Here is a 12510-nt window from a genome sequence, read left to right on the forward strand (position 1 = left end):
ATAATGCATAAACCTTTTGTTTTGCAATGAGAAGAGAGTGACTGTGTCTATATTAATTATCAAGCATCAATTATCAGTATTTTAATCATAAATTACATATAATTATCAATTATTAAGTATCAGCCATAGTGAAAAAAGAGATTTCATTCAAAAATACAAAATTGTATATTGTGTTTAAAATAGCAAATAAGATCAAGTAGAGTTATATGCCTTGATCAATACAAAAATGCATTAGTAATAATTTGACTCCTTCCCTGTCAATGTTTTCTCTTTGATCTGCAAAAGTTCAAGCTCAACATTATTCCTCACCTGTCTGAGAGGACTACGTCAACTGCACTTCTTCCTTTGACAAAAAAAGGAAATAATTGCAGTAAAAGAATACAAAACATGATCTACGACTCTCAGAAAGAGCACGGGAGGAGTTTTGATTGTAAATTTTTTTCATATATAAAGTAAATATATGCATGAATGTTCTAAGTTGTGAGCTACAGTTTGCATGTATGTAGCTGGAATTTTTCATAAGGACATACCTTTTCAAGGAAAAGCTCATGGGTTATGCAATATTTATTGAACTGTGTTCTTTTTAGTTTCTGACAGAAAAACTAAAATTATTGTGTCACCAAGCACAGAAATATATTTTGGAAAAAGTTACCAATCAGAAAAGTAACCCATTTAGAGTAATTTCATATACAAGGACAGTATCTTGAAAAAAAAAAGTATATTTTCCAAGAAAATTTCTGAAAAAAATGTAAAGTAAATTTTTATTTTAAGCTCTGCATTTGCTTGTATCATTGTGCATTTTTATGAAGCTCAACTCAAACCATCTTCTGAATGACTTCAATGCTACAATTCTGAGTGAATCTACATTTCTCAACCAGCTCAAGACTTTTGACCCAAAAATATAGTATGTATGTATGTATGTATGTATGTATGTATGTATGTATGTATGTATGCATGTATGTATGTATGTATGTATGTATGTATGTGTCACAGACATCTCTAATTCATGTGATAGTCACTATTTTCGGTAACAATAAATAACAATTTCTCTTTCCAGCTCCATCCAATTACACCCTGTCTCTTTTATAAAATGTGAGTTGTCATGCAGCTTATTTGCAGCAAGGAACCTATTTCATTCAGGTCCTTCTTTCACACTTTTACTCATCATCTCCTAGCATGAAGCTGTTCCATCAGGGTTCATAGGATGATGATTACTACAATGATGATGATGATGATGACAACAACAACAATGATGATGATGATGACAATGATGACATCGACGATGACAACAATGATGATGATGATGATGATGATATCGATGAGGAAACGTGAGCAAGGCCAAGTACCGCTGCTGGTTAGAATTTCTGCTATTCCACTACCTTCTAAATCAGTAAATATACTTGCTGCTTTATTCCTGATACAGCAGAAATAAGCAAGTCAAGTGATTCAGAGATTAAGCAATGATTAAAGATAATTCAGTTAACTGAACAGATCAAATTACTAATACCCAACTAGTAATGAAGGTTACTTACTGACCTGTTATGCTCAAGATGCTAACCTTGGCCTGATACTTAATATTCATGGCCTCCGTTCACTGAGAGAATAACAATAACAGGAGGATGAAATGTATCATCATAATCTTTCATACAATCAGACACATTATTTCAAACTATCATTTATTTTACTTTAGCTTTTATCTCACTCTTCATGCTACTTCTCTGTGCAAATTCTGCTGAAATTACTTTACACATTCACATATATATATATCTTTTATCTCTTACTTGTTTCAATCATTAGACTGCAGCCATGCTGGGGCACTGCCTTGAAGAATTTTTAGTCAAATGAATTGACCCCAGTACATTTTTTGAAGCCTGGTACTTATTCTATTGGCCTCTTTTTGCTGAACTGCAAAGTTTCGAGGGGGGGGTGTAAACAAACCAACATTGCTGGGGGCTATAATAGACACACACACACACACACACACACAATGGTCTTCTTTCAGTTTATGTCTACCAAATCCACTCACAAAGCTTTGGTCAGTCTGAGGCTTTAGTTGGAGATGCTTGCCCAAGGTGCCATGCAGTGGGACTGAACCTGGAACCATGGGGTTCCAGGTAAGCTTCTTACCACACAGCCACACCTACATATATATATATATATATATATATATATATATATTGATATAATTATTCGTTTATATTTATATAAAGGGCATTATTACAGAAAAATAATAACGCCACACAGTGGACTTCTCAAAATAACCACATTTAGTACCTATGCGAGGAAAAAACAACCAACAGAAGATGACCAACTTTCTTTTAAAATAGACTTAATTGTGTATCGACCGATTTCGCGATTACTAGAATGAATCTAGATTTCGTTCATCAGCACAATATTGTCCCAAAAATATATATAAATAAACAGAATTCTCACCTCACCAAAACCGAACAACTACGTATCCGACAGAGTAAAGGGAATGAAGTTTATCTGTATATATCTTCATCAAAGAAGCGGGAAATACTTCCGGGTTGTTTTTTTGGGTACCCATGTGGAGACAGGAATGAAAAATTCAACATTGAATGTATTCCGTGTATATATTTGATAAATAAATTCAAAAAAGGATAAAACTCTTTTACAAGAATTTTATCAAGAAGCCAGTGTGTAAAAACATTTTTTTTTACACACTGGCTTCTTGATAAAATTCTTGTAAAAGAGTTTTATCCTTTTTTGAATTTATTTATCAAATATATATTGATATATATTGATATATATTGTTTTAATGCTGGAACTCGAAGTAGATAAAGCTTTATATAATAGCATGTAGAATATTAGATTTTAAAAAATCTTGGATAGAAAAAAAATGCCAAAGGCTGCCCATTGCGACTCAAATTCACATCTTCTATGAACACAACAGATGTGAGTTTATACCAACCCTTTGAATTTTCTTTATACATTTTAGAAGCTTTTTTGTTACTAATGAGAAATTACTCATAGTTTTATCTACTTCAAGTTACACTGATAAAATGATTAATTTCATACCTCTCAAAGTTTCTGGGCAAAAATTCTTATAATGTAGACACCATACCATTCCTGCTAAATGATGATGATGTGTGTATATACGAATATCTATATTTGGAATTACGAAAGACCTCCAGCCTTAGAAACCAAGCCAAAACACATGACTGAAACCTGGTGAAGCTTTCCAGCTTGCCAAACAGTCCAACACATGCCAGCATGGAAAATGAACTTTAACCCTTTTGTTACCAACCCAGCTGAAACCAGCTCTGGCTCTGAGTACAAATGTCATGTTTTCATAAATTTTGAATTAAAATCTTCCACCAAACCTTAGTCATAATTTATGTTCCTAACACTAGCTGAATGATAACAAAGTTATTTTACTAAATTCTTTGTTATATTTAAAGTAATTGAAAGAAACACAGCAACTCAAAATAAATACAGTAACAAAAGGATTAAAGGATGATGATGATGACGACAATGACGACGACGACGACGACGACGATGATGATGATGATGATGCACATTTATTGCTGAAAACAATAAAGAAGGATGAAAATAATAATGCTTAAAAATTTGTTTTCAGAAAAATCTTACCATTTACCACCCAGTTCTAAAGTAACAGGGGTTAGATGTTCTGCTGCACTTTTCATGATAATTTTACCAACTCGACTACTACCAGTGTAGAATATATGATCAAATCTTTCTTGTAAAAGTTCCTGAGTTTCTGAAATTCCTCCATTGTAGACTTTAATGCAGTCCTAATGAAAGAGTATAAAAGTGATATATGTGTGATGTGATAGAAAAATTAGCAGACTATAGTTGTTAGAAGAATTATATATGTTTCTAAAAGTGCTATAAAAATATATGTATGACAATTTTCAAGTCTAAAAATATAATTCTTTGCAATATGTAAATACCACAAGAAATTTTTGTTCAATGCTCCAACATTCTTCCCTTTTTTTGTTTTTTTTTGTTATTCTGTATGGACTTGTATTAGCTGTTACTGATCAGTGGCATATGGAGTTGTTGTCAGTGGGTGTGCTGCCACACTGAATAACATTAATATTACTCAAATTAGGCATACAAACTGTGTATTTCTATTCAAAATGCGGGAGCCAAAATGTAAATAATATAAACTTAATTCAATTGGGATACAGTTATATGGCACAAAAGTAAATAGAATAAATAATACCCTATAAATTGCAAGCATTCTAAAATAAGCCATAATTTTCTTATGCACCCACACTGAAAAATAAGAAACCATATAATTTTACTTGCTTAAATTACTTATATGCAAGTTCTATTCTTTTTCTTTGAGATGTAAAGTGTTCAATAACCTCATTGTACAATGAGGCACTTTATTATTAGTTTTGGAAACAAATTAAGATCAAAGTTATATAATGATATTGCAAGAAAAAATTATTGTAAAAAACAATGGTTTTAGTTTGGGAATTTTAAATTAATTTAAACGCATAACTTCTCACCATGAGAACATGCGACCATGCTGTCAAAGCTGTCACACAACCTTCACCATTAATTTTTTGCCATTCTCCCATTATCCTACAATATGCCTGGTACCATATTATGATACAATACACTGTGAGGTGTACGGTGTTATTTCAGTTCACCCACCACCAAATTTGAAGCAGTGACAGAACAAAAGTTTTCCATCATGATTTGTGGTTAAACTAATGAGTAAGGTTAATACATACAGGTCACGTATGAGGCTTTGTGTCAGGTCACGTATGAGGCTCTCATAAGTGCTACTGGTAACATGTAATCCAGTACAACATGTTGCATGGTCGGGTTGCCGGCGACTAAACTGGCACCCCCACCAGGCTACCCTGGTGAGGAGGGTTGCTAGAAACACAGCAGGATTAAAATCAAGACCAGTTGAAAGCTCGGATGGACCTAGTGCAGGCTCAATGGCTATCTAGCAATAGCACGGGTACGCAGAAATTCCGGGATAGTGTCCGGCGTGCTGAAAGACCACTGGGAGTGAGGCGCCCCTCAGCTTTTGTTGAAGCATGTCTCTAGGAGAAGGTAACTCTGATATAAAACCAGATATGCAGGGAATGGCATTGGACATTTTGGGGATCTTTGGTTTGTGCTAGAGATCACGGTGCTCCCACATCCCTGAGCCTGCGACTCATATTGGCACCAGACATCTTGCTCCGGCTTGTCTCTGGATAATGTTAATAAAGTGGAGAGGGTCTATGAGGTGTTGTGCAAGCCTTATTGGACCTAAAACTCTGCACAGGCATTGCCAATCTGTGCTCAATATGTGAGTCTTTTTTTCTTTTTCAAAAGTAAAGTGTAAGGCTTTGTGTAGCCTTTGTTGTGTTAAAAATTAGTGAACATAGATGTATTAAAATACAGTGATAGAGTCTTTGACAATGATAAGAAAAATGTTAAGAGAGGCTTTGTGCTTAAACAGTTTACATAAAAGCATTCAAAATAGGCAGTAAAATAAGTTCATAATTGTTTATAAGTTCATCAGAAATCATAATTGCTTATAAGCATATATACAGAAAGAATTTGTTGACAGTATTTGAAGGAAGAAAGCGTGTATTGCTTTATCAAAAGTTTATCAGAAATCATAATTGTTTATAAGGATTTTAGAGGAATGACCAACCTTTTTTCTTCATCTCCAATTATGATTTCTGATGAACTTATAAACAATTATGAACTTATTTTACTGCCTATTTTGAATGCTTTTATGTAAACTGTTTAAACACAAAGCCTCTCTTAACATTTTCTTATCATTGTCAAATATTCTATCACTGTATTTTAATACATTAGAAGCTTTTATCTGTGTTTATTGAACTCAAAGAAGTTCAACTTCTACAATGAGAAAACTATATCTGTGTGTGTGTGTGTGAGAGAGAGAGAGAGAGAGTGAGTGAGTGAAAGGGCTCCCTTACATATGTACATGTGTGTGCACACACATACACACATACACACATAGCTAGAAAGTATGTAAAATAATATTAAAATGATATTTGAGAATAACTACTGTAAAATATATCAAAAGTCTTCCTTACTGAATCCAGATAATTGCGTAGGATTCTTGTTATTACTTCAGCAGAATGAGGTGCCAACTCTGACGGTTTCACCACAGCACAGTTACCTACCAATTATAATTTCAAAGAAAAGTACAGAATATATTTATGCATACAGATATGTACATAGTTGCAAACAGATAAAAAAAATAATAAGCCACTGTAAAGAAATTCTAAATAATTGTCTACAGATTCAGTTTTTGTTTGGTTTGTTTGATTCTTTTTTTTTTTTTGGTTTTTATTTATTTATTCTTTTTTTTTTTTGCATAACTGCATAACTGAATTAAGCCATAAGTTTGTGAATACTCACCTGCAGCTATGGCTCCGATCAAAGGTAGGATGCACAGCTGGAAGGGATAGTTCCAAGCGCCCATTATTAAAACAACACCTAATGGTTCAGGTTTAATGAAGCAGTCATCCATTATGTTTAATAAGCCTCGATCAACCTGTGATTGAAGTAAGAAAGTGAAGGCTTTAAAGAAAAATAAAAATGTTTTACTCTAATGTAATGAGGGGAATAAAGATTTGTTAAATTAATACAAAATCACGAATTCGAAAGGAAAATGCCCTTCCTACCAACCTTTTAAAAGTGTGTATGAGGCACATATCTATAAATTTATGTATGTATATTCATTCATTCATGCTAACATGTAGAACAGGAACTTATCAGAAGCAAGATTTGCTCTTCTTGTTGCCAATATATCAATGTATCATGTATCATCACCTTGATCTATCTATCTATCTATCTATCTATCTATCTATCTATCTATCTTTATATATATATATATATATATATATATATTACTCCTTCACTCTTTTACTTGTTTCAGTCATTTGACTGCAGTCATGCTGGAGCACCGCCTTTAGTTGAGCAAAGCAACCCCAGGACTCATTCTTTGTAAGCTTAGTGCTTATTCTATTGGTCTCTTTTGCTGAACTGCTAAGTTACAGGGATGTAAATGCACCTGCATCAGTTGTCAAGCAATGTTGTGGGGACAAACAGACACACAAACATACAAACACACACACACACACATATATATGACAGGCTTTTTACAGTTTCCGTCTACCAAATCCACTCACAAGGCTTTTGTCAGCCAAAGCTATTGTGGAAGACACTTGCCCAAGGTACCATGCAGTGGGACTGAGCCTGGAACTATGTGGTTAGTAAGCAAGCTATTTGCCACACAGCCACTCCTGCACCAATATATATGTGTGTGTGTGTGTGTGTGTGTGTGTGTGTGTGTGTAAGTCATCTAAGAGTACGTAAGTCAAGGAAAAAATGCACTCATATAGCTGTCAACTGAGTGGGTATATTATCCGAAGTGTACAGTATTATATAGCCATTACAGCCTATCTTACCAATCAGCTTTGCGCTAGGGATTCAGTGAACTGGTTATGTAACCCTGCACTCATCAGATGTAGCTATTATGGAAAGAAATATTTTGACTGCTCTTATATATATATATATATATATATATATGTATATCATCATCACCATCGTCGTCGTCATCATCATCATCATTATTATCATTTAATGTCTGTTCTCCATGCTGGTATGGGTTGGACAGTTTGACTAGGGCTGGTAAGCTTAGGGGTTGCACCAGACTCCAGTCTGATTTGGCATAGTTTCTACAGCTAAATGCCCTTGCTCATGCCAACCATTCTGAGAGTGTAATGGTGCTTTTACATGCCACTTCCACAACTACAATTTCATTTGGCTTGATAAGTCTTCTTCTCAAGCATGGCATATTGCCAAAGGTCTCGGTCATTTGTCATTGCCTCCATGAGGCCCCATGCTTGAAAGGTGCATTTTACATGCCACCGGCATTGGTCACATTGCTTCCAAGAGGCCTAATGCTCAAAAGGTGCTTTTTATGTGCCACCAGCACAGGTGCCAGTTATGTGACACTAGCATTGGACATAACTATGATTTCACTTGGCTTGATGGTTCTCCTCAAGTATGACATATTGCTAAAGGTCTCAGTCACTAGTCATTGCCACTGTGAGACCAAAAGTTTGAAGATCATGCTTCACCACCTCGTCTCATGTCTTCCTGGGTCTATCTCTACCACAGGTTCTCTCCACAGTTAGAAATTGGTACTTCTTAACACAACTATCTTCATCCATACACATTACATGACCATACTATTGCAGTTGTCTCTTGCACAACACATCTGCATATATATATATATATATATATGGGGGGGGGGGGCATAGTGGTTAAGAGCACAGTCTACTAACCCCAAGATTCCTAGTTCGATTCCAAGCAGTCACCTGAATAATAATAGTAATAACATCGAAAGATATCTTAGGAATGAGAATCCAGGTTCTTCATGTGGCCATTCGCCATGATAGATCACTAGCCACTAAACCTTTCTTATTTCCTCTCTCTGCTTATTTCTGTGTTCCATTCTGTCAAAGAGCGTAGGCTCGAAACATAAAAAAACTCTCACTTCCCAAGCGTTTAACTAATACACCTGTTTGTTGTTTACACACTCGTCTTCGTCTTTTGTTTTTTTGTAAATTCTCACTATATATATATATATATATATATATATATATATATGGCACTTGTGCCGGTGGTACGTGGAAAACAACATATATATATTGGGTTGGCAACTAAGTTCCCTCCGCTGTTTTTAATTTTGGAATTTATTGTGTTTTTAAATTTTGGAATCTATTTTTTTTGAGAATTCTATTTTTGAATCATTTTTTAATCTATTTTGTTTTTTTTTTCTAGTTGATTTTAGTTAATTTTTGTTTATTTTCAGATCATTAAAATGGAATGTCAAGTTAAGAAAAACGAGCATTTTCTACACCTCATTCGTTTTGCTTTTAATCAAGGTTCTAAAGCCGCAAAAGCTGCTCGTGACATTTGTGCTGTGTATGGAGAGGGTGCCATAGCTGGAAGAACCGCTTGTGATTGGTATGCCAAGTTCAAAAATGGAAATTTTGACCTCAAAGATGCACCTCATTCTGGCCGTCCAGTTGAGTTCGATGAAGAGCGATTAAACCAACTTTTGCATGAAAATTCTTGTCAAACAACAAGGGAACTGGCAGAGAAAATTGAATGCTCCCACACTGCTATAGAGAAGCATCTTTACTTGGTGGGAAAGGTTCAGAAGTATGGAGCATGCTTTAAGCAACAACAAAAATCAACGAGCCACAATCTCCACTGGTTTGCTTGCTCATCACTGCTCAACTCATGGACACAAGCAACGATTTCTTTACCAAATCATTACTGGTGACGAAAAATGGTGCCTGTACATCAATATGAAGCAGCATAAGGAATGGCTTAGCCCCAGTAAACAAGCGATACCGCGTGTGAAACAAGATCTTCATCTGCGTAAAATGATGTTGTGAGTATAGTGGGACTGGAAAAGAATTATCCATTACGAATTGCTTGAATGGAACCAAACGGTCAATGCGGAACTCTATGTTGAACAGATGGAATGACTTAAACGGTTATTCAAGAGAAAAGACCTAATCGGCAGCATGGAGTTCTTCTGCTGCATGACAATGCTTGCCCTCATATCGCCAATATGACCAAGGAAGCCATTCAAACACATGGCTGGGAAGTATTGCCAAACCCACTATACTCTCCAGATTTGGCACCAATGGATTTCCAACTCTTTCGATCTCTTTCAAATGCTATGTGCAGAGTTTCGTTCAATACTGATGCAGAATTGAGAGCTGGGTTGGATCAATTTTTTGAGTCAAAATTGGGTGATTTCTACCAATGAGGTATTGAAAATCTTGTTGAACCTTGGGAAGAAGTTGTAAACAACAAGGGTGAATACATTATTGATTAATTAGTTGTTATTTTTTATTAAACCTTTTAAAATATTTTAATTTAAAAAGATGGCAGGAACTTAGTTGCCAACCTAATATGTGTGTGTGTGTATGTGGTTGTGAACTGAATTATTCAACCACATACCCATACCTATACCTATACTGGAAATTACAGTGGCTCTACACTGTATGACCATTTCCTTTAAGTCTTATCAGTTTATATATTTTTGTAGTTCTGGTTATCTATCTGACTTTGTGAGTACCCAATATTGAACAGTGAAGCATACAAATAAGTGTTCCTGTTTATACCACATTTACCAATCATCTCCAAGTTCTACTAGACAATATTCTTTACTGGTTTTCAAAGAAAGAGTTGTAGACGTTCTTGACATAGCCATATTTTGTATTTTATAGGAAAAATACTCTGCAAATTAACATACTAGAGAAAAATACATAGAAAATTATGTATTGTTGTGCCAATAACATATAAAGAAATTGATTCAAATCTTGCTTTAAATTATGTTCTCAAGATGAGGAAATCTTTGAGAGAACTATTAAGAAATCTCTGTTCACTCTAAACTTTAAATATCAGTTGCGGTCATAATTTTATTCAACTTTAGAAAACGTAATTTTAAAAAAGGATAACAATGTTTATTATTTAACATTGTTAATATTTTGTTAATTAGTTATGTAATGCAAAGGTAAAGTCTTAAAGACTTTTTAAATAAACTACTTCATCTTTTCTCATAATTACTACAACTACCCATAAACCAAATAACCATATTTAATTTGTTTGCTAAACTTAAGTCCAAACAATAATTAGTTCTGTAAATTAGTTTTCTCAGACTGCATATTGATTTAATTAGTTTCAGTCGTGTTGCTGTTATTTGAGTTGTTTCAAAACAGGTCATAGTGATGCAATCAAAGCAATTTATGCCCATGCAAAAAACACTGTAATTAGGTATTTTTACTGGAAAATTGTCTCCAAGGCCAGTCCATCGAGCACTCAGTACAGTCCAGTTACACCAAAGACAACAGACAGTAGGCTTGTAGCCAAACAATCAACTTTTGATGAAAAAATTCAAGGTTAATAACCAGTCTACAGTCTGTGACTATCTTGTCAAATGACAGAGCAATCGATTGAATATTGTATTTATTTCATACAAACCAAATAAATTGTCTGACGTTTTATAACGAGAAGCAGCCATCACTTGGTATTATATGATGAGTTATGATGGTGATGCTTTGCTCATTAGTATTATTAGCAATACCAAGAAAAATAATGCAAAAGAAATAAGGTGAGAAAGAAGAAAAAATTTGCTAGGTTGATTTTAACTAAAACGTTGAGATTTTTAGTTAATTTGTAAAACTTAAAGTTTTGAACCAAAGTTAGAAAAAAAGGAATCAATAAAATATTTTCTGAAATTTAAATGGTTTCAGAAAATAAAACTCTTCAAATGCAGTAGGCAATAGATATTTCTTTGATAGATGCAAACTATCTGATTTTCTAATTCACCAGAAGATGTTGAAAGGTGTTTATTTTTTATGTAACATTAATGATAGTTTATATTTCTCAGATCACTAGAAAATTTGAGCCCAGCCCTGCTAGTTCATAAAACTCTTACCAGCCATAACAGTACCTTTATGATGACTTATTGGAACCTAATTACAGTTGCCTGAGTTGCACAGCAAAAGATAAGTATCTCACCTGTAACACAGAATAACGAATAAAAGGATATGAATTATTAACTCTTCACCCGGGAGGTAATTAAACTTATTGACCCCACAAAATTTATATTTATAGCTTATGTCTACGAGATTATAGCTGTTGGAAACTACTTAAACAATTTTTAAATGTCAATATATAAAACACACTATATAGACGTTAATTTGCTAGAAAAAACATCAAAACATCTAAATATTCAAGATGAAAAATATTACTTGTTGGATTTGATTATTGAGTTCAATACCTGTTGGAGATATATTTGACTGTCATCTCTTCAGGATCAACTTTTACAGAATGATAGATCTTTTCTGTATAAAACTGGAGATTTTCTGACTTTTAGGTAATTTTTCTGGAATTAAGAATTCCATTTTGCCTAATTAGTATTTCCTAAAAATCTATTCTTCAAGATAAATCAAAACAAATTTTTATTTGCTTGCTACTCATATCTGTGTTCTATATTAACTATTATACATGAGTTGGTTATTTCAACTAAGCTCTATTTAAGATCATCATCATCATCATCATCATCGTTTAACGTCCGCTTTCCATGCTAGCATGGGTTGGACGATTTGACTGAGGACTGGTGAAACCGGATGGCAACACCAGGCTCCAGTCTGATTTGGCAGAGTTTCTACAGCTGGATGCCCTTCCTAACGCCAACCACTCAGAGAGTGTAGTGGGTGCTTTTACGTGTCACCCGCACGAAAACGGCCATGCTCGAAATGGTGTCTTTTATGTGCCACCCGCACAAGCCAGTCCAGGGGCACTGGCAACGATCTCGCTCGAAAATCCTACAGGAGCCAGTCAGGCGGTACTGGCAACGGCCACGCTCAAAATGGTCGTTAGATTAAAAAAGAATGTGGGGTGGGCAGAGATCAAGACAAGGTTAAATCAATGTTATCAAAAAGT

At 34.5% G+C, this 12510-nt stretch overlaps 1 protein-coding gene across 4 annotated transcripts in view; it reads right to left on the reverse strand.

The window, feature by feature from the left end:
* The window catches only part of LOC106872010 (aldehyde dehydrogenase, dimeric NADP-preferring), a 57633-nt gene that overhangs the window by 19841 nt on the left and 25282 nt on the right, over window positions 1–12510 (reverse strand). For all 4 annotated transcript variants that reach the window (XM_089348775.1, XM_014918823.3, XM_052966561.2 and 1 more), the window contains 3 exons: window positions 6391–6526; window positions 6063–6148; window positions 3613–3776 (listed from right to left, as the gene is read on the reverse strand). In XM_089348775.1, coding sequence (XP_089204901.1) covers window positions 3613–3776; window positions 6063–6148; window positions 6391–6526 — 386 coding nt within the window. The remainder of the gene's footprint in view (window positions 1–3612; window positions 3777–6062; window positions 6149–6390; window positions 6527–12510) is intronic.

The sequence above is a fragment of the Octopus bimaculoides genome, chromosome 3 (assembly GCF_046866305.1).
Source record: "Octopus bimaculoides isolate indiv1 chromosome 3, ASM4686630v1, whole genome shotgun sequence".
NCBI lineage: Eukaryota > Metazoa > Mollusca > Cephalopoda > Octopoda > Octopodidae > Octopus > Octopus bimaculoides.